General features: G+C 37.8%; 1 protein-coding gene across 10 annotated transcripts in view; it reads right to left on the bottom strand.

Moving 5' to 3' along the window:
* Positions 1 to 317: 317 nt before the first annotated feature.
* The window catches only part of Imp (IGF-II mRNA-binding protein), a 470640-nt gene continuing 446644 nt past the window's right edge, over positions 318 to 24313 (bottom strand). For 5 of the 10 annotated variants that reach the window (XM_067133620.1, XM_067133619.1, XM_067133615.1 and 2 more), the window contains 10 exons: positions 21243 to 21372; positions 15827 to 16117; positions 15007 to 15155; positions 14620 to 14664; positions 10776 to 10941; positions 8942 to 9220; positions 8060 to 8251; positions 7740 to 7838; positions 5004 to 5147; positions 318 to 4536 (listed from right to left, as the gene is read on the bottom strand). In XM_067133620.1, the coding sequence (XP_066989721.1) occupies positions 4441 to 4536; positions 5004 to 5147; positions 7740 to 7838; positions 8060 to 8251; positions 8942 to 9220; positions 10776 to 10941; positions 14620 to 14664; positions 15007 to 15155; positions 15827 to 16117; positions 21243 to 21372 (1591 nt within the window). In that variant the 3' untranslated portion in view covers positions 318 to 4440. Of the gene's footprint in view, positions 4537 to 5003; positions 5148 to 7739; positions 7839 to 8059; positions 8252 to 8941; positions 9221 to 10775; positions 10942 to 14619; positions 14665 to 15006; positions 15156 to 15826; positions 16118 to 19578; positions 19765 to 21242; positions 21373 to 24313 lie in introns of those variants that run through there. The other 5 variants (XM_067133624.1, XM_067133623.1, XM_067133617.1 and 2 more) reach the window with 2 other exon arrangements.

Here is a 24313-nt window from a genome sequence, read left to right as displayed (position 1 = left end):
CCCGAAGGTTTTAAACCAGTACTGTATGTATCCAACTTTGCAGCGCATTTCATACGAGCTTGTTGGGGATTACCATAAAGATAAACAAAAGACTGTAAATATCATAAAGATAATGACCCCCAAGAAATATTAGTCCTAGATAACGACCCCATAAACCCTCGGGGGTCACTACCTAAGAAAGATCCCACAGACATCTGAAAATGCTTACAAATGAAAATGAAAGTCTTAAAACATTCAAAACATACAAAATACCGAGCCCGAAACTCTTCCATTTCCGTACGAGACACTCCAAAGACAAGGGTAAGAAAACATTCACAATAACCTGAAATTGTTTATTACTTGAACCAGTAGAGGAGAAGCAGAAGTGGCTGGTACCCAAGTATATTTTGGTAGTAGAGGTTGTGGCGGTGGATTGTGGTGGTGATTAAAGGTGGCAAAATAGGCCAAGCTCAGCTTCAGGCAAGTTTATTGGCTATGGTTGTGACTGATGTGGAAGAAAGCCCCTCACCATCAACCAAGTTTGAAAGAGGAAGAGAAAAAGACAGAATGAGAGGGAGAAAAGAGACTGTGAGAGAGCGAGAGAGACAGACAGACTTTGTTAGCGTTGTGCATCCCCCATCAACAGCAGCAGCAGCGCGAGGCACACGGTGGGAGGTGCAGAGGCAGCAGGGAAATTACTGTATTTTGTACACTTCATGGAGCGCTACTGTGCCAGAGGGCTGCACCAACAGAGGATAGTGTTCTGTAGTGTAGAGCATCCTTCAACAACAAGCCAAAAAATGTGTAGATTTTCTTGTGTTAAGCCAAACCAATGGACCATGTTGGGACCGATCAGTCATGAGGTTGGGCAAGTTACAGAGGCACCTTTGAGAAGGGGTTATGTATATGCCTTGAACAGGCGCACAGGGTTGCAATGGCCTGGATCATCTCAATCTACCCAGTCAAAATATAGCTGAATGTTGACTTCCTTACAACTGGCCAATGAACAGGAATAGCTGGAATGCATATCCAATATAACCTTTACTTTTAAGTTTTAACCAAAAGCTTCCACTTGACAACAAGAAGTCTAAAAATATGTCGTAACTTGGAACACGTTTAAAGTGCAGTTCAATAAAATTAATAATAATAAAGGTTTCATATATATATAAATATATATAATCATTCATAACAATATTAACTGCCTCTAGCCAAGTGGGAGTTGATGGTTCCATCCTAGGCATGTTAACACTTACTCAGGCCGAATGCAAAACACCTTGGAACAAAGACACCCTCATCAACTTAGCATGGGCATAAGTGGTGAGGTGGTGACTTGGCCAGGGCCATCATATTTCTCGTATATTACAGGAGCCCCAACCATACCCACTACCACATCACTTGCGCTCTCCGCTAACAGCAGGAGGAGAGGTGGCCACAGCAACCACGAGCACAGAGCTGCGTCCACAACAACACCTCCCCTGCACTGGCGAGTGGGAAGAAAACCAAAGCAGCGAAAAATGTTATCCTTTTGCTTATAGAAATGCAATGCAATGCAAACAAACAATTACCTGTTAAATGATGATGATTCAAAAAATTCCATTTTGAAAAGAAAATAATGAAAAAAACTTTCTTTCCACCCGCAAGTCTTCAAGTGCTTCACAAATTATGTCAAAAGTGAACCATGATGGGTAAGAATTCCTCATACATAATCTAACATAACAGCTAAACAAACTTGATACTATGAAAAAGGCCCTTTGGCTGAATACTAGAAGAATATGATTCTGAAATTGCTAAAAATCTGGTTAAACCTTTCATATTAATTTGAATGTGCCACAAGGTTTGAAGTAAAAGTGGGAGGGTAATTTGACGGATCCCAAAAATTGAACTTTTGAACATTTTTACTTTTGTTTCTCTTCTGACTATTATCCCTTCTTCAAGCATCCAGACAGAGGGCCCCGAAACCTGTCATCTGAAAGGTAATCTGTGAGGAAACTGTCACATACACTAGCGCAAAAAACCAAGTGCTGTTTAATCAGACGACTAATATGGTACCACTGGCGATTTGGAACTCAAAGCAATACAGTATTTTAGTACAGTATGGTTTTGTGAGTTATACAGCATATTCCTTATGGATGAACTATTCAAACTTCTTCAAAAATGACCAATTGTCTCTTTTCAGTCCAGTGGGAATACAGGCAAACAGAACTTCATATTCAAACAGAGCGTCTACATGGAACGCACCTACAGCCAACGGATCTCTGCACAGGCTTGACTTTAACTCTGAAACATTACTGAAAACCAGCTTGGCTGAAAAAAGCCAATTAAGAGCATAACAACGTTTACATTTAACACAGCCAATAAAACTTCTAGCCACTTCAAACAGGAACCTAAACTAGTTGACAATGATGTTGGAGAGTTGAAGTCTTACAGCATCCCGAGTTATAGGAATGGCGCTCTGGGTATGGTATGGCTAACTGCTATATATGACCCACAATTCACTGTTTCTTATGGCTGCTTAAGGGCTCTCACATACACACCCATAGGTGCAACTCTATACTAATTGGTCACTGAGATGCATTGACAGAGCTCCAACAGCTTATCGTGTTAGCTTAAGCAGCCACGAAGTAGTGGGTAAACTAGCTCATATCACATGGTTGGTTAACTGTACCATGCCCAACGCTTCGCATTCTTTGTCGACGGGAGCAAACGGCAGCATTTTCAGGCCCAAACCAACCCAGGGAGTGTGTGGAAAACAAAATACAGCAATAGCCTATAACATTCATGCAAAATTCTCTACTTGAGACTGTCACACAGGAAGGTATAAAACACAATCAGATGTGAAAGAATAACAGTAATTAGTACAGTTAGAAGTGAATTTCAAGTCATTTTGTTTCCATTTGGTAATCCTTTGCCAATTCAATTCAGAACCTGATTGTGTAGTATACATTGTTGACAGCAAGAGATTGCAACCATTCCCCTTATTACAAAGTAAAACAGATTTTCCTGGTGCTTCCTTCACAGAAATAAAAAGTAACAGACAAGGCTTATCTATAATAACACAAACATTAATTTTGAAGAAATATGCATGAAAAAATCTCTGGGGTGGTCTGGGAACTGACAGTTGGCGTAGGAGTGAGGTAGCACATGTGGGGTGGAAGGGAGGAGTGTGCCAGTGGCCCCCCACCCCACGTTCACAGACACAGCATGCAGTAGGCATGCAGCAGCAGGCCTGTACTGCATTAAATCAGCTTCTTGTCACCTGAGTGGTATTCAATGTTCATGGTACTACAAAATCAGTGGGCATTCTATATAGAGTATACGTTATTTCCTGTTTTGCATACTTTGTTTTTGTTTTGTGAGTTCGGAAACTTGATCCCCTGTAAATCAATTTATTTTATTTTACTTCTTGTTAAACTGTGGGTGTCCACCGTTATGGAGTAGCGGAAATGTTGTGACTCGAGCGTGTGCCAAGTCTCTGATGATGAGTCAGCCTATAGGGTCTATTGACCTAAAGAGAGTTGGTACGTGGAAAGAGCTGACAAGGCTTTTATTTTTTTGATATAGCATTTTCCATGCTATGATTATAATATCTTCCTTCATTAAAAAAAATTTAACAAAAATTGCTCCAACAAGGTACAAAAATAAACTTTGTTATAACTTTGCGTACAAAAAAGACCATATTATAACAATGGTCCATTATATTCCACAAACTTTTGTACTAGTTAACTAAACAGCGGAGCCCTGATATCAACAGCGCCCACACTAACTAGACGAGCAGACACCACTTCAACACGAGCCAATGGGCTTTATCGTTGCCTGGTGTACTATGACTCGTCTCAACCGACCGCAAAATTGACTGGTGGGGTCGGCATGTGTACACAGGGGGTCAGAACTCAACACAGGAGCCTCAGGTGTGCACCTACAGATGCACACGTAAGCCTAAATGCGCACACATGCGTGCACAAGCGGCTTGTTACTACAACAATACTCTCAGTCACAACTCTTTCTGGGACCCAGGACGGGTGACGGGCAATCCAAGTACAGTAGACACATCACACGTAAAATGGCAAAAAGGTCACATCACATGATCACCTTTTTTCTAATTACAGGAAAGGCATTTACTATAAGCAATTCACATTTTGCCATAAACCAATTGATTTTCCTCTATGACAAAAATAAAAAGATCCTACAAATACATCAACGCAAATCAATTTAACTACAATGCAATACTCTACTCAAGACTCTTCCCCCTGAGATCCGTGATGCGTTGGTCAGGCTCAGGTCAGCCAGCCTGGGCCCCAGAGGCAAAACAAGCAAGCAAGCGAGGTCAAGTGAGGGTCAGCCGCCAACACACGCAGTTAGTCCTTTGCTCCAAAATCTTCTCTTTGGTATTTCGCTTGGGGCGTACGGGTCCTAGCATGCCAGCGGAACTTTTCTCAAGTCGATCATCTTTTAACTAAGACCTCACTGCATCCGTGACGTAGAAGGTCCCCGGCTACCGCGCCCACTGCTAGGAGCTGTTGACATCTGGATGATAGCTCTAATGCGGCGCTGGGCCGACTGTTCACGAAGGAAAACATTACGTGCAGAAAATTAGTACACAGTATTTAATTCTAAGTTTTTGTGCTAAATAAAAGTTATAGACCAGAAACCTTTATAATGAAAGCTAAAATTAAAAGTTATGAACAAAATTACTAAAGTTATATTCATGACATTCATTAAGCTACCACAATGTTAAATCTTCAAAAATAAATTATTTCCTCTAAGTGAGTGGTACAGAATCACAAAACAACAGTATCCAAGATGTTTAATTACTAGGATTTCATTCTTTGTAGCCAAAGATTGGATCACCTTGGCTGCTACAATTTGTCCCCCACTCTGAAAAACCTCCAAGTGACCCCTTTTTTGAGTGCTTAGAAGTTTATTTTATTATAATTCTATGGTTTTATTCCACAGAAGCTTGCTATGCAGACATTAAAGGGCTTCAACGACTGTTTAAATTATGAACATGACAAATGACTTTTTACCTGTACAGAGAAGAAGGGGCCTACAATGTGGACGGTAGTATCTTCAGAAGTAGTGGAGCCTTGTTGAGGAAGCTTAATTACTGAACCTGTCTGACGCTGAAGATCACGAACATTCTGACCTCCTTTACCAATTATTCGGCCAACCTGAAAAAATATACCATTAGCCAATTAATGTCCCGACCCCTCACCAATAGGATGCACTGATGGGGATATGAACAAACGTGGAGAGCACTGGAGATAACTTCCAACTGTCCAACCACAAAGAGAAATTCTGTACAATGCTTAATGAAGATTATGATGAAATGCATGTGCACATGCAAATTGAAGTCAATACTTTCAACAAGGAAATTATAACCTTCAAAACCACATAATAGAGATATTACTTATTAAAATCCTTCAGCATCTTTGAAAAGAAAATATGTTTATTTCACAAATGGTGACAACATCATAAACTTAATAATATGCAAAATACAAACCAAGCCAAATTCGTTAACTCAAAATCCATCGCAAATAGAAAAAACAAATAACCCTTCAAGCACCTGACTCGTATAAAATTTAGAACGATTTCATAAGAAATAAAATATTAAACCAACAAAGTACTTTAAAGAACTTGGCTTGAAAACCAATATCAGATTTTTTTTATAAAACAGTAAATTAATTCTTTCAATACAAATTCAACACTCTCATACAGCCCACATCCGTGGTCTTCGTGTGTCCCAAGCACCTAATTCTTTGGCAAACAAATGAAGAGCTATAGCCCTCATGTACCACCTGGAACCTCAGGTACTCCTCACCCACTCACCTCACTACTGGTATTATTCAGATACGAGGTAACAAAAGCTACGTTAGGATAGAAAGCAGATCACCAAAGAAAGGATGAATTTAGTAAAGAACAAAATTCTGTTTGATATCAAATTCAATTTGCTTCACAGCAAACTCATCACCCATATAAAGCTCAAATCTCAACTTAGGTGGTAGATTCAAGATGCTGAATGCCCAAGAATGCACAAGATCAATTAAGAACACTTGAGGGTCTAACATAGGTAAAGAAACCTATTCTCAGATTGTTGCAAATACTGTACGGTGCTTGTAAAGACAGTAAGTGTCTACTGATTCAGGAACTGAAGAAAATATATGCGAGATGTTGAAACAAATTGTCCAGGGAAGATATGTCCCTCAGGATACCATTTAAGAAAGAATAACTCTGCCCACTGCTACTGACAGTACCGAGAGGTTTAACTACTCTATATTCACATAAAATACATCCCTATAACAATACTTGCGAAAGTAAGACTCAAACTCCAACCAAAACTGCCTGGGAACAAACCACAATTAAAGATATAATAATCCCCTCAATTTTCCACATCCCACCTTGTCAGCAACTCAACATTATCTGCATGCAACAGGCACCCAGGGACTCAGGACATATGGATAATATATATAAAATTTTTAAAAATTTAAAAAAACAGGGCTCTGATGGTTGGTAACACTACGCAGGCCTTAAGTAGTGTTGGTAACACTGCTTACAGGCATCAAAAGGCCAGAGGGAAGCTTTCAAGGTAGAGTGTGTGTGTGTGTGTGTGTGGGGGGGTACCCTAGGTGGGTTATAGTTGGCAATGCTGCAAGGGGAGAGATAAGTGTTAGTAAAACTGCTCAAAGGAATAAGCATGCAGAGAATGGGGTCATGAGAGAGAGAGAGAGAGAGAGAGAGAGAGAGAGAGAGAGAGAGAGAGAGAGAGAGAGCTCAACATGTTTCCAGTATCTAGGAAAAATTCCACAATAAAATTCACACTAAATACATTCAATTAATACTTCACTGTGGGGTGGTGGCTTGACCCTAGCAGGGAGATGTACCATGTGTCAATATGACATCACCATAGCATAAAATTCATCTATTTTTATGATAAATATTTATCGAAATTCTTGTATACCAGCAATTTCACCTATTCAGTTCATGAAACTACAGTTTTTATGGTTACTGGGAAACAGTCACTGTAATGCACATCGCTTAGTATCACCAGCAATGCAATTAATGATAAATAGGTACGAGCTTCTCATAACAGTTTCAAGCTATTTGTAAGGTGTCACTAGGAAAGAAAGATAAATAGACCATAGCACTTAGGCCAAAGGCCAAGCAAGGGACCTATGAAGTCATTCAACACTGAGTTGGAAATTGGCAGTAAAAAGGTCTGAAAGGTGTAACAGGAGAAAAAAAACCTTGCAGTTGCACTATTGAGCAATTGTTGGGAGAGGGTGGAAAGTAAGATGGAAGAAAGAGAATATGAATGGAAGTAGTGTCAAAAGAATGAAAGGGGCTGCAGCTAGGGGCCGAAAGGACACTACAAAGATCCTTAAGTACTGCCTAAAGTGCATTGTATGAGGTGCACTGACAGCGCTAATCCTCTACGGGAAGCACAGCAAGTGATGACAGTTAGGCATGAGCTTGTCATATAAGGTTATTTGTAAGGTGTCGCTAGCAAAGCCATTAATGACAGTATGGCAAGAACTTGTCATAAAAGGTTATTTGTAAGGTGTCACTTGCAAAGCAAGTAATGACAATTTAGTTTGAACTTGTCATCATATAGTAACATTTTGTAGCTACTCTGCCAATTCTAATACAGTTGAGCAACTAAGATCTGTCTATATTCAATTTATGACAGTTTGGGACAGGATTAATGAAATTGGGAAAGAGGTCTCGTCTTATTCACAACTGCAGAAACGTTTCATGTGACTAACCTGTGATGATGGAACTATGATTTCAACTGTTAACCGAACATCCTCTACTCCAACGCCATATCCTTCCTCTCTTATCTTCTCAAAGATAAGGAACTGTGCCTGGAATGGAAAGCAGAGGATTAGTTCTAGTTCATAAAAGCAACTGAACTGAAACTGAAAACTGGCCATTTTATGAATACTGTACTGTACGTACATACATACACCCTCCTGTGGTATATACTAATATAAGTACACACAATTCTGTAATGCCATCAATTGCAACAAACTGATGTTGCCTTGTCACATCAAAAATAAGCAACAAGAAGATAGCTCTCATCTACCTTCCACTGAGCTTCAGGGGTGCCAACGATAGTAACTTTACGCTCCGTCTGTTCGGTGGGTCGTCCTTCTTCCTCAAGTGCTGCAATTTTAACTGATGCCCCACTAAACCGAATTATGTTACGAATATGAGAACCTTTCGTACCAATGATTGCTCCTACAGCTGAATTGGGGATGTAGAGATATGCCGTTTCCTGTAAATAAATTCATAATAAGAGTTGGGTTTTAGGGGGCATTTTACTCTAAAACTTGAGCCCTGAAAGGGGATCATTACGCCTATCAAGGTTTAACTTGATCATTGAGTCATATGAAGTATAAGTAACATTTACCTCAATGTAAGCTTTGCTGAACCTAATTCCCTTCATAACAAATCTCCCTAAGCATACAGTATTGTATCTAAAAACTGTTACCTTTCCAGTGAGAACTTACAAAGATTAATATAACTTCAAAAATAAATTACCCCTATATATTGCAATTTTATTTGCCTCTGAAGTGCTGAATTGTCATTAAATCTTAAATTTCAGGTTACTGCTGATAAACATGTTTATCCATTACCTACTGTAGGTCAATAAAAAGTATTTAGGAACAGTTAAGAGTTACAAAATATCTTAAATGACTTGTGTTGCTATGCTTCATCAATACCAGCAACTACTACTGATTTCATACCAATACTATATTACTAAGTAGTTCAACCAAACAGTCAAATTTTGTATAAAGATAAGAGCTCTGAATATCAACTATAAAACAAACATCAATATTTAAAAGGAAATTTTAACCAGAACAAATTGGAAATAAGATTATCAAACAAATTCGTAATAAATCTATGTGCAGTCTGATCATATCAGTTACCCAAAAATGGTTCAAGGGTCATCTCCTGTACTTACCTCACATACTTCTGACCCATGAGGACCATGGCCCTGGACAGGAGATGGATACAGTGGAGGGTACGTGGTCGGAGAAGAGCCGTACATGCCCATGCCGCCGCCGCTCGCACTACCGCTGCCACGGGGAAGCCCAAAACCCACAGTTGACATCATGGCCATCGGATGTAAACCTGGGAACATGGCGCTCTGGGGAGCAAATGCTTGCAAGTCGTTTTCATAGCTTGTCCTTAGGCGTGAACTGATCATGTTTTCTGCTACTGCTATATCATCAATGTTGCCCTGTGGGAAAGAGTACAATCATTTAAACCATTTTTTTTATCACAGTTATTCGTTTGCCTACCAAGAATGCCTTAAAAAGTAATTAGTTACGACAGGAGTTATGCATGAAGAGAACAGAATCACAAAATAGCAGCTTAGCGCTGTCCTAGTATACCCAGGGTAATGGATACCCAAATACCTTCTTTTCTACGGAAATTTATATTTCTTATATTCACATATAAATTATACAGAACTCATTGTACCTCTATTTTGTATATAAATATTAAACAGTATGTTCAATGATTACTCAATTAAGATTATCTGTGTGTATCCCTCTGGGTCAAAAAATGCAGCCAAGGTGAAGGAAGGCTAGTTGTATTTACTGTACTTCCACTTGTCTTTGCATTGCTGATGTAAAATTTGACTGCAAGACTAAATCACTATTCTTCCCTTACATATCTAGCTCCCATCCTTATACTCTAGTTACTTTGCTTTCAAGCACATCTATTCTTCACTGTTAATGAAGACTATCACAGGTACGTAAGTCAAGAAATTAAGATGTAAAAAAAGATGGTCAAAGCAGTCTAGGAAATCATGAATGCTAGTGGACTTGAACTCAGGACTAGGTATTGGATTAAGCTTTTAAGACCCTTCCCTGCTTTTTACATAGAAACGTAAGCGGGGAAGTATAATACAAACAGGGACAATGGTGTCCTACAATATTTAAGAGGTGCAAGGAAATATTCACAACCTGCACATCACAATGTTACATATTCTAAAACTTGCAAGTTAACAAACATTATTAATGACTCTAAAAATGGATATTCAGAGGTGGAACTATGAATTACATCAGAGTATGTGAATAGAGACTAAGGCTTAGGTCAGAGGGATGAAGGCTATCATACTCTCATATGCCGTGTCTTTGAGTAGTATGAAAATTTGTTACACTGTTGTTTTATGCCATAAGAGCACCATTAAACAAGTAAAAAGCTTTTACCCAAAGTTCTCTTCATACATAGTCCAGTTCTCTTCAATGCACTTGGCCAACGAACGCAACTAAGTACAATTTATCCAAGATGGCAAAAAATTTCACAAAACCCAGAAACATGACCAAATCATACAGGGCCCACGTATTAACCTCAAAACTCTTCAAAGTAATTAAATTTCATTCCCTATACTGAAAAATGCAGAACACTTTCCTTGGTAGTATTACTGATGCAACTACTTGAAAGTCTGAATTTAAAATAGGTACTGTACTACGATAAACAAAAATGCAACACTGTCTTCCTTTTCTTTAAAGTGTGTTTTATGTGAATACATAGTGGACTTTTGTTGAAAAATCATTGTCATGGAGACATTTGGCAGAAGACTGATCTACACTGATACTGAAGGTTTGCTGCACACAAACATTTGCTAATTTCAAATAAACAATACTTTAAAAACAGACCCCAAACAATATATACCACTAATTTTAAACATGATAAACAAGGCCAAGATATGAGAATGAATATTTACACTTTACTTCCTGTAAACAGCAGTAACAAAATACCAGCAAAGACTGGACGTCAATATCTACCTTTATGGTAATAATTCTTTCCAGATTGAAACTGTTGATATCATTTATACTAGAAATGGTGATCTTCGTACTGGTGTCGTCCATGATTTTCTTGATGGTGTTCCCTCCTTTGCCGATGATACGGCCAATGAGATTGTTGTGAGCAAGAATCTTCAGGGGAATCTCACTAAAAAGGAAAACGAAAACGCTTTAATAATGAACAATCACGAGCAAGCTGAGAGTCAAACGTCTAGTTTCAAAGCATTCATTATTAAGATAACTTACCAGATAATTATGATAATGAAACATATTAAGCCATCATAAATTACAGTATATAAAGTATATATACTTAAAGCTTAATTGGTTAAGCTTACCATTTCGAAACAAACCACAAATATGATCTACATGTATGCAAAGAATCACATATTTAAAAGCACAAAAAACACTCTGAACACCTGGTACATTTGAGAAATACAACACTACAAAAGCACGACAATACTACATACATTAGGGGCAGAGAAAGAGAAATCTAAAATACATTAGCTAGTAAATCCTACTTATTTAGTTTTCCTTAAATTACAAAGCGTTCCTGCGCACTCAAAAATTTTGATAAAACCTGCCTTAAATCTAAGACCGAAGCAAAACGATCGCTGTATACAGAAATACTTAGCTAGTCAAAATTCAAAATTAAACTTATATACTGCTGTACACTGAGAAATAAAGAATGAATATACCAGAGACAAAAAGGATAACCTAATGTTGTACCTGTGTTCACAAATGTTACTCATAAAAACTTCAAATCTGCAAAAATTTAATGTATTAAACTGTGATCATCCTCACTTTCATTAACTTTCTGTAAAAAAAAAAAAAACTTTAACATAGAAAACTTAACAACCAATGTAAAACTTCAAACTTCAGTATATTATTCATAAAACTTTCTTCACAAATAGAAACTCTGTTTGTACTTCATTTATATATGTGACTTTCTTAATTAACAATGCGGCATAGTGAAAAAAGGTACTAATGGAATGGTGCACTGCAAACACAATATCTCATTCTACAGTAGCTTTTAAAGATCAAAGTCATTTTCACCAAAGTATCTGGTTCCATAGGTTAAATATTGAAGCAGAGTACTCTGATGTTAAAAGGGAACATGACACACAAACAGCAGAATGCAATGTTGCTGGGAACAGAGCGCTACAGTAAACTAATGTCAAACAATTTGATAAAATATGGTCTTGAAAGTTAACATAATTAAGAGGATTACACTTTACATTTTCTCACTGAATATAAAAATTTGATCTCAAGGCTGCTGGGAACCAATAGAATACTACAATGAACTAGTTTATAAAACAATTCAACTGGGTATTATCTTAAAAATCCTGTTAATTTAATTGCAACGATCAGACATCACATTTTTTCGCTGAATATAAAAATCTGGTAATTTCCTAAGTGTTCCTTCGACATCATTTTGTAGGGAAGGTTTAAATGCTGTATAATAGGCTTTTTGACCAAAAATACACTGGAACAGTCAGGTATCCTAATATTTTTTCTCTGAGATGCACCTTTCACCTGTATCAAGTGAATTCCCAATACTGAAATTTCAGATTGCTTACATTTTTCAGTTACAAGAATGTGTGGGAACTATCAACCACTGTGCTATGGGAGTAATTTGCATTACACCCTACAGTTTGCCTGGTGTAGCTTATTCTAAGTTATAATAAAGGTCCACTGCACTGACTACTCAGATCCAAAATGCATGCCTACAATGCACCACACAAACTTGTTCAGTACAGTATCTCTCTTAAGGAAAAATGCTCTTTCGCAGTGTCTTTCAAAAGCAGATGTAGAGTAGCATAATTTACCATCTATAAAAATTGGAGCATTAGTACAACAATTTACTATAATGGTTGTCCTACTGGCCCTAAAATTTGGTCATAAGATGATTTAGGGTGGGATGGCAGGGAAAAGAACATTCAAGGCGGTAGTAGTAACACCAAATACGGAAGCAGGACATCACCTAGTAAGGCAGCTCAGAAAACTGTGATGACCTTATTCCAAAAGGGAATTCCAGCAAACTGTGCAAGATCAAATAATCCAACCTTCTAAAGGTTAGAAAAAAATCTGACTGTACAGTAACTATAATAACAAAATTTACACCCAGAGCATTTTTATGTAAAAATTAAATGAAAGATCACAAGCAGTAGCTTCATTTGAATCATTTCTATAAACAGAGCCACCTTGCTGCACTTGCAACTATGATTATACAGATTTTCCCTATGAATACTTATTGTGGAACAACACTGGCCACTGGGGCACTGTAACAAAGTTTAATCTAAACCTCACGTGGATGACTGCATATTTCTTTGATAACTGTAACTCTGTTCTTGAGAATGATGTTTTCCTACGTATTTCACTGTACAGTAAAACTTTGGATCCTTATTGTCACTATTCTAGCTACATGCTTTGAACAATATAAAGCATAGTTTCACCATTTCTGGTCTGGTAGTACTAAAGATTTCTAATTCACCCCAATTTTACACCTTTATCATCTTCACTATCTCCCTTCGGAATGGGATAAGACACTACCTGAACAAACTTTAGTCTCTTAGCCAGGAATGCTTTATCCCACACCCAATAAATTTGGCAAAATTTGAAAATGTGAACAGTTTACCAACTGAACTTCACCTGAAGACCAGAGAAGGTATCTTGAACAAATGCTAAACTAAGCTTGAACACTGCTCAATACAGTACTGTAATTTTCTTGATGAAATTATGAAACAAAATTCGTGAACGCTTCATGCACCAACTACAGTAATCTTTCCTTGAAACTACCAGAGGGCCAAGTCTTAAACCATGGATCAAAAAACCTCTCCTTTTAGGTACTGAACTTTACTTAAAGGCATTTTATTTCAGTTTGGAGAATGCTTCATTTAACTAATTACAAACCATTTATCTGACTATATTATATCACACAGGAATGAGAGATTACTCATTAATAGAAACTCTAAGCAAATTATTTCTATTGATCCACCTCTGTAACAATGAGTAGTGTTCAACTTTAAAAAAACAATAACACTAACAATTTAAATGCTTATATTTTTGCTCACTATATTAAAAATATTAACAAATAATATACTGAAGATCAATCTGAGCCCATTCACAGTTGCCAAAATGGCCAGATGTAAAAACTACCCTTCCACCTCGAGAGGAAAATTTGACTCTCCAACCCGACACACACTGAATAATAATCAGCACTTCGAGGGACAACCACAAGCCTCTACATGACAATGTGGAAATAACACCCCAACAAACATTAGCTTTTAAACCTTAGCAGACCTATTTAAAACCCCAGCGCTTAGAACAAAGTCGAGTTTCTCAACTTCAAAAAAGGCAGGCAAAGCTAACGTCATTCTACTCTACAGCAACAAAGCCATTATATTAAAACCCTGAACTAATACATAAACCTGCTGTTAACTTCTCTGCCATCAATCACTAAGCAGCAACTACCTGATGGCACAGCCCTAAATTTCACACTGTTACAATTTCCAAGAAAACTTCAATGTCTCAAATTTAAAACCTCAATTACTTAAAAACCACAGACAGTGTCACAAAGGACTGAAATCCTCTCGATAAATCTAAGCCTTAAACTAATTGCTATTCCACAGTATGAACAGTACACGTCTCTGAACACTGAACCATCAAGACATTGCTACTGCCTGAAAACAGCCTTAGAATGCAGAGGCAATCCGTTAAAAGTACGCTACTTAACTTTATAAAAAACAGAGAATCCTTAAACTATCCTTAAAACCACCACGCCTGATCCTTAGCCTTAACAAGCACAACAGAAAAAGAGATCCCTCACCCCTTCCTTATGTTATCTGCCTCCGGATCCATGTCTTCCAATCCCCTGCAATCAACAAGTTTGAAAAGTCACTGGAAGTGATTGGAAAACCCCTGGAAACAACTTTCAAAACAAAATTAATCGTGACCCTATCAATTCAGTGTTGAAATGAGTGAGTTATTCGGACACCTGCAAAGGAACACTTTCAGCTACAGTGGGGAAACATTGACATAAAAACAAGTTCAACACCACAAAACAGAAAGGTCCTCTCTCTCTCTTTTTCACAGATGTTAATTATGCAAGCTATATGAACATGAACCACACACAAAAAATATAGTAATGCTACACTGAGAAATGAACACTAATAGTCTGGTAGCAATGTACTGGGAAGAAAGGAAAAATATTCACCCTTTGTTTGTGTTTTTTGCTTCCTCTTGCATAACTTCTAATATTCTTTTACAGGCATTGGTGCAGTTTTCTGGATTTCCATAGATCGTAATTGCTTTCTCTAACGATCCAGCGTTGTCCTTTCTATGCACATCTACCCGAGCTCGAGTCTGGAAAAAGATTGGGAATGTAAGAACATGCTTTCGCGAGCTAGAGGTCAATGGCCCAGTTAATCTTCAGGGAAGCCCTTAAATCCTACATACCAGAGGCACTGGATTACATGATGAAAATGTCAAAACACAACCTTTTATAGTATGAGAGCAACTCATCAGGACATAGGTGCGAGTTAACTTGCAGCAAAAGGCAAAATGAAGTCTGATTTCCTCCTGCAGTGGGACAACTTGCCTTACTTAATTGTAAGTACTACTACAAGGATTCCCACTGAATTTCAAAGGCAAGATTTACAGTAGATGAAGGACTAATATCACCCTCAGTATCTAATCCCTTAAAGACGATTTTAGGAAAATGATCAATCAAAATATGTTAAGTTCAAGAGAAGTGTTTGAGGATGGGACAATCCAGACCAACCTAAATGCATAGTAATGGAAAGAAAATGCTTGTATACACCAAATTTTTTTCTACATCTCACTCCTAAGTTGTACAGAATACTGAAGCTAATCAATTCATAAATCAAAGTTACTATGTGAGGAAGTGTAAAACAAACCGTTTCAAAAAGCAGCACATTTAAGAGGTCAAAGTAAACCAGTTTAGCCCTCTGAGCTTGACAATGACAAAACTGATCCTCCAATACTGTGACGCTGTAGAAGCATAGTCAAATTACCTGTTGTGTGATTGTCCTAATTGTGGAACCCTGCCGACCTATAATGGCACCAACCATCTCACTGAGTACCAGAATGCGAAGGGGGAAATCAGTATGTCGCTGTGATGGGGATGTCGCCCCTGGACCACCCATACGTCCGCCCATTGGTCCCCCACCCATAGCGCCTCTGGGGTTCCGCCTTCTATCCATGAGTCTGTCTACTCTGAGAACTCCTCCGTCAAGGTTGTAGCCGTTTAGTCTCTTGGCAGCCTCTTGGGCAGCGTCCATGCTCTCATAGGTAACATGCACCACCTGCGAAAAGGAATTAGTGGACATTAAAAGGGAAGTTTAACAGCAATTTGGGAGCTACTTTAAAATAATGAAAATGCTCTATGGGAGAGACTGGAAGATTCCTTTGGACATGAAACTCACTAAAAAACTTTCAAAATGAGCCAAAAAACAACTTTTTGGTGGTCACCAGAACTTTGAAAGCTACCATATTTGTTCATGAAACTTTCAATATCATCCAGCATTTGAGCACCTCTGTGTTAAGGTATGTTCATCTCCTCCAAGTTTATTCCATTTGCTATTGGCACATCTGTTGCCAATGTCATAGACAAACAACTACCATATGAAGATAAGGCAGGGATATTACACTGAAAATTTTACGCTTAAAATTTAGAATTTTGAGGGCAATCCCTCGTTGATACATATCCTGGTGAAATTCGCACTAAATACTATTCTATTTACACTAATGATATTTAAAATTCTGGGCAGCCTAAAAATATAAAAAAAAAACACTAATACAAAAACAGATGGCTTTCATCTACTAAGTATTTTTTTCCAATGAATGGAAATATACAGTAGAAATTGCATTCCAAAATAGATATCATTACAGTACTGGTATTCATAATGAGCATAATTTCTTGCGGAACAAACTGAATGGCTGAGAGCTTACACAGATTCGAATATTCCACATAGTACGACGACTATTTGGAGAAGGAAAAGGGAAAATTATAGAAACAATGTATGAAGGCTGTTTTGCAACAATTATGGCTTGACCTCCATTCTTTCTGGGTCCTCTAAATTGCATTCAAATATCTTCAACCTGATCACCATGCAATTTATGCCGTACCTCTCTTCTCACCACCTCTATCTCCTCACCAACACCACCTCCTCTACCAGGATGGTACCCCTATGAAGCAAGACTTCTTAAACTTGGTTACATCATTCAAGACATAATAACAACCTAACACACTAGTCATCGCCCTTAACTTTTCAGTACATAAATTTTTACCTTAAACTATACAAGTATTCTGGTGTAGTAAATATGATTTCGTTTTAGTGCGTGGTTTGAATGGTTCTGAAAATTTTGGTAGTAATTAAGTGTTTTTTGAGTGATACTGACTCTCCCTTGTGTCCTGCAATAAATGGGGCCACAGTGGGAAACTTGGGTTTCTGGGTCAAAAAAAAAAAAAAAAAAAAAAAAAAAAAAAAAAAAAAAAAAAAGCTTTTCACTGTGGTCCCCAATAACTACAAGATTTGGGAGGTGGGGGTTAAGTCTCTTTCACACTACTAATTTACTGCCAAAATGAACATCAAACATTCAAAACACACTGCACAAAAAAAAAAAAAAAAAATTGTGAAGGCTTACATTTCAGCTGCAATAACCAAAAAGAATGATAATTAAATATTCCACACCAAATAACCAATAAGAACCTGAATTTCAAAATCTCACTTAACCCAGAGAAACTTAGAACAAAAGGACCAACCAGGCTTCAGCACAGACCACATAACCACATTTCCAGATGAATACAACTAAAGTATGAGGAAAATGTGTTAGCCACTCCTTAACCATAATGCACCAGGGCACAATCAGATCTGGAGCCCCAACTCCACCAATGGCAAACCCAAAAACTTGGTAACACTAAGTTTGTGACATTTTAGCATAATTTTTGTTTTTAGCATATTAAGGAGACTTACATACAAGGCAAAACCACTCCAATACCAAGAAATGGCAATAAAGTTAAAAAAAAAAATATATATTTAGGTCAACAGACCACTTGAACGTGAGCAGTGGGTGGATGCTACTAATGAACTCTTGATACTCCTCCTCGATGCATTGTAGATGGCAATGCTTGCAAGCAAGATGAAATGTCCTCAATACAAAGCAACCATATGCAATACAGAGGTGTATTTCTTTACTTCTTCTCTTTAATATAGATAAAGTCTATGGGTAATAATTTATACATTTAATAAATGGAAAATCTCAGTCAATATTGGGCATCAATTACCTAGTATAGGCCCAGGGGGAATGGAGTGGGGGGAGGGGTATTACCGTATTTTACTTCGATTCCATAACTTGATAGGCCTATTGAAATGGTCTTGCTGTGCAATTAAATTCTTGACAGGCTAAATACAAAAATCATACTAAAATCAGCATTATTTTATAAGTTGCCAATACATATGAAACTGTAACCTACATTTTTTAAAAGAATTCTTAATTCTCGTTATTTTGAACCCCATAAACACTGTGTGCAAATGATAAATAAAAAAATAATCAAAATGCAACTTATACGGTAAGACAATACCAACCGCCCCTCCCCCGTAGCTAATACGGCAAAATTGTAAACAGTAAACGCCCCTTGGGTACGTTAAGTTGGTATTTTAAGGTTCTTTTAATGCCCTATCATTTCCTAGACATTTTTGGGTGAAAAACCCAAAGCGGGTTTTCTTGCAAAAATGGCTAGCTGGAGTCTTATTGGCAACTTATGAAATTTTACCCTAAAAATCTACCGCAAATTTACTGTTATAGAGATATTTAGGCCTACCCTCTTTTTTTTTTGCAACAATTTTCCAAGGTGCTGATACTAAATGTTTTTCTCATGGAGGTGTTTATGGCATTATAGTGAAATATATTACCACAATGGAACTGGGCCTAGAAGCCCCAGAAGCCATAATATTATGAAGCTTTGGGAAACCACAAGCAGAAAGAGAGTACCAAAGCCCGTGCACAGGTTAACAAGAGCCGATTTAAGAGAAAGGAAGAAACCGACAAATAACAACAGCCATTTTTTAATGATTAACGAAGCAAAGTTCAAAATAACCGAAAATTTAATCATTTTAACGTCATGTTCATAGGCCTATGTGACTCCTGGACGCGCACGGACAAAAATCAGGCAAAATGACCCTTAAGGACATCGGACATTACGGACAACTGTCATAAAGTCATTTTCAAGTTGCTTCTATGAAATTAAATACATAAATTCGCACTCAAATGATTAGCAACACAAGAGACCATTGCTACGAGGTCACAGACCTAATCAGACCGAATATTAAAAAATAAAATAAAATTACGATAACCTAATATACGGCTTAAATACCCCACAAAAGCCAAATGAGCTAAAGGAGGTGGACAGCTCGTGCGTACGTACATAAAGAAATCTATAAGCCTAGCACAGCTATGGGGTATTTAATGGTATAATATAGGCATCACGAAAGTCGCTAATTAATATGGAACGAGATTTTTCACATTAATAATTATATTTTGTAGAAATTTGTTTTAATTAAAAAAATATAGTCAGAGGACGTGTTCTAAAACGATAGGCCTATGTGTTACGAGGATTATAATATATAATTTACTATCGTCTAATACTATGCTATTCTTAGTCTACTTCACCATTAACTTAATAAATAATCCACCATGATAATTAAGTCTCCGTAAAATAAAAACGAAAACACCAAACTGTTCACCAACTGCTTCGCCCACTTACCAAAGTGGTGGGCTTCAGTCTCTTGCCCTTCTCGTTCATGCCATACCACACCATCTGAAGTCACTGATTTAATTCCACAGAAGTCAAAAACGAAGTCCAAAAAATGGCAAAACACGAGATTATAAACGACACGGACGGAAGTCTGCGAGAGGTGTTACTTCCACGACGTCCAGGGAGGTAATGAGAGTCCACGTGGTCTCGCCGCCTTTTGGAAGTGTCCGATTCGGAATGACCGTTGGCGATTTTTTGTTCTGAAAAATTCTTTATTTTCTACAGAAATGACGCGTTGTGGTGTCTGAAATGACGGTCTTTTACGAGATTTTTATATAATTTATATATATAGAATGCGAGAATTCCCCGGGCGTCGTGCTTGGTGATGAAAATTACGCTTTAATGCATTTCTGACGAGTCAGCCGAAGAGTTGCCATAGTGTACAATTTCCGATACAATAAACCTTTCATTACATTTCACAGAATTAAGTATCAATATTCAACTGTCTTAGGAAACCATTATGAAGAGAATACATTGAAATCTCATATACTTGCGGCACTGGAAATTAAAAATGTCTATTAGCGCTTTATAAAGCAACAAGCAAGAAGTTACGTTATGGAGGTACTGAACCCATCACCCATGCTTGTCTTCGAAAGTTTTCTGAATTTTTTTAAAACTGTCAGCAGACATCAAAAGCATCAACTTCTGACTGTCAGCAAAAGTGTCAGTTGGTTTCTGACCTTATGAACACAGGTTTCTAGCAGGTGCAAAGCACGGCCATGCTGTCAAAGCCCAAATATAAGGAAAATAATAGGCCTATGATTTTATACATTGATTAATTTTGAAAAGCCTCTGATTTTTACAAACATTTTTCATATTTTTCTAAACTTTTTGGGGTTTACACATCCACACCAGTTATATAACCGTGTAAAAGAGGATGATTTCGGAGTAAGGTCACAATGTAGACCGTAGAACCAGCAGAAAGGGTCATTCTCACCAAACTATCTTTCTTGTTCCAAGGAGAAATTAATATACGAATACCGAATACACACTGATGTGGATTATTAGTGAAATTTACTCTACGACCGGAAAATTTTTTAAAAAAGTGAAATATGAATCATGGCATGCGGCCAACATAGGCCTAATCCTACAACAATACAACGCACCAAAGGCAAACGTTATACTCTAATAACAAAACAATTACGAATATAAAGGAAAATTTTAAAAAGGCAAATAAAATACGCTTAATTAAGGCAGGGCACAGAACAACCTACTATGCCTAACGCATACGGTATTAACAGTTTAATTTTGCGTCCATATTGAAAACGGTGCGATTTTAATATACATAACTCGCTTTTAACTGATAAACAGGCAAGCAAAACGCTTAGGCACCAAAGCGGAGGATGAAAAGGACATTTCTCTCTCTCTCTCTCTCTCTCTCTCTCTCTCTCTCTCTCTCTCTCTCTCTCTCTCTCTCTCTCTCTCTCTCTCCAGGACTAGGCTGCATAAGCCGGCTCTAAATTATAACTAGAGAAGAAAGAGCGGCGATAACGACCTGTGAGTCATATTGGAAAGATAAAACGGACCACAGATCTGACTGCAGAAAAAAGACAACCGTCTGAAAAAAAGAAAAAATTTAAAAAATGATAAAGAAAAAACCCTAGTCCCATTACCTGTGTATGTCCGTCTCTGGAAGCGTATTTTTCACACTTCTCGATTTCTCCGACACTTCTGAGGACTCTCTCCAGCTCGTCCTGTCTGGCGTGTACGGGAACGCCACTCACTCTCACTCTCGTCTCCAGCCTACGAAAAGAAGAAGAATAATCATCCATTAGATAGCATAAAACAATGTTATTAATCCTACATTCATATAAATAATGTATATATGCATTTGAAATTATAGGCATGACGCAAAAACGCTGCTATCCTTCGATTTTCTTATGCTCAATTGCAAGCAACACCAATCAACTAACAACCAGGTTCATCATTCATTGCTTAGGCGGGAAGTGGAGAGTGAATGGTGCAATTGTGCATAAAGGGGTTAGACTTGTTGTTGATGAGCCTTCTGTGTGGGTGTATGAAGCAGCCATTGCCGTGGTGTCTTCATCCACGATTTAGCAATATATTATTGTTGGGGAGTGTGGGAGACTGGCGTTGGAGATTTGGTGGAGATAGTGTTGGATCTGATGCACACATATGTATATATATATATTTTCCAACACTATCTCCACCAATCGCCAACACCAACCTCCCAAACTCTCCAACACGCCCATTACAGCTACCCGCCAGACTTTTAATTAACGCAACAGAAGTTTGGTTAATTGAGTTAATCGCTATTGAAAGTCCTCAAGGTCAATGACCCTTGAATGAATTCAAATTACAAAAAAAAATTAAAAATTATTTTAATATATATATTAATTTTATCTAAAATGTAGGAGTTATTTTCTCTTAAAATGGGGCTGGCATCAGAGTAAAATTAGACTAGAGTTGCAGCATGATTCATCTGTAATTCACCGGTGGAGTACAAAATTCTATCAACAGCTTTCTACCACAGACAATCTCATCAGCACTACATCATGGACTATCACATATATTACACCAAACATACGAATTTTACTGTGGAATTGGAATAAATGGTCTAACAGTAGCATACAAAGAGTATCGCCAACAACAGAGCATCTTGAGAGAGAGAGAGAGAGAGAGAGAGAGAGAGAGAGAGAGAGAGAGAGATCTCAACCGATATCTCGGAAGAGCAAGTTCTACATAACGCGAATCAACCCAAAATGAAGAATCATTTCAGGAAAGTCACATCGAACGGCCGCCGTATAGTCCTTTCCCAAACATTCTCTCCTCCGCGTACCTGCCCTGCAATGCCTCTTCTTTTTTGCCCTTTTCCGGCGATAATACCCCCTTTTTCCCCCCCCCTTACATTTCATATAACCCATTGAGATAAAACCCCATTCAAGCGCACAAAGGGTGAAAAAAGGGGGAAATCGCTTCGAACTTAGGCCGTCAGGGGCAGAAGGCTGCGGAGTGAAAGAGCCAAATTTGGTTTTTGGAAAGCACATAGCGTTAACCCGGAGCGCCCCCTTGATAAGACACGGAGTCACTGGGGCGTTTTTGTATTCAGGGTCTGACCGTAAACATCCACAGGGTATCTCCGCTGTGCAAATATCCCTGCAGTGATTATTAATATTATTATCATTATTATTATTGTCAGAAATTATCCATTTGCCCTAACGGATTAACTATAATATTGTCGATTATAGTTAAGACTATTCACCTTCTATATATAGTAATATATTATTATATTTCTTTCACAAATAAACCGTTTTTCATAAGCAAGGGGACGCCAAAAACAAGTCACAGTCATGTTCTTTCTACTACCGATTTAAATTGAACATAGGAATGCATTATTATTATTATTATTATTATTATTATTATTATTATTATTATTATTATTATTATTATTATTATTCAAAAGACCTTGCGCCCATATGGCGTGTAGGTCTAAATTTGCCCCAGATACAACTGACGAAGTCGACAAACAAACATTACGCACTGAACATTAACAAACGAATAAATACGAATCAGAAATACTAAGGCAAGCGGCTCCATATAAATACGAATCAGAAATATATTAAGGTAAATAAATGCCTCCATATACCCCAAAGGACCGTTTCAACACACTAACTCTTCATATCCCCGAGTATAACCTCTGCCACGTACGTCAACATCTGTCTGCATTACCTAACACCTGTTTAGCTGACCGCTCCAAAATGTCTGTGATTAGTCAAACGACGTTTCTCGTATTCATCTCCAAAATGTATCTGATTATTAAGATATAATAAGACTTAAGCTTTATCCATGAATTTTTTGGATGAGGTTGTTAGGCCTATAGTATTCTCCACACTGGCTACAGCCAACCGCAGTCGAATAACCATCAAGTAATTACTTATGTAACAGACACAAATGTCACCTAATGTCTAACAAACGCCTATATTTGCTCTGCCAGATAAATCCCCATCAATCAATTCAATCTCCCTTCATCGACTTGGTCGTCTCACATCTCATTGGCGCGTACGCCCTTACTGTATTTCAATCCTCTTAAGATTAAGAGAGAGAGAGAGAGAGAGAGAGAGAGAGAGAGAGAGAGAGAGAGAGAGAGAGAGAGAGAGAGAGTCCTTCTAAATGAACTTAAAAAGAATCTATCGCTCGCTCCCGATCTCCGTAAAAAGTCATTTCACGAGATATCTGAAGATAATGAGGAGAAAGAGAGAGCCGCGTCAGGTCGACGTAAGGCCTTCCTGCTCCCTCTCTCCCTCCTGCATCTCTCTCTCTCTCTCTCTCTCTCTCTCTCTCTCTCTCTCTCTCTCTCTGTGTAGAGAGTGAGGTCAGTGACCTTACTCTCATATATCGACCTGCTCCAAAGTACCTCCGTTTTCTTTGGGATTTCCTTTTTTTTTTCTTTTTTTTTTTTGCTCTCGAAGGGTGACTGGGATAATCTAGATTTCTCAAGAGTGATGATGACGGGTGTTGTGTATTTACGCGGTATATTTCGATCAGAAAGAGTGAATTTTAATGATAATGTACGACATTTGATAAGAGAAGGTAAGAATGAACGAAGTCTGTTGTTACAATATGCCAAAAACCCATTTGAAATTGAATAGGCCTAAATTTGGTGAACTGACTAGGCCTAAAGTCATGTTGAAATGAATAAACTAATGTTTCTGTTAAACTGTTG

This window comes from Macrobrachium rosenbergii, chromosome 34 (assembly GCF_040412425.1).
Source record: "Macrobrachium rosenbergii isolate ZJJX-2024 chromosome 34, ASM4041242v1, whole genome shotgun sequence".
NCBI lineage: Eukaryota > Metazoa > Arthropoda > Malacostraca > Decapoda > Palaemonidae > Macrobrachium > Macrobrachium rosenbergii.
The sequence above is the reverse complement of the archived record's forward strand: the minus strand, read 5'-3'. Positions and strand labels throughout refer to the sequence as shown.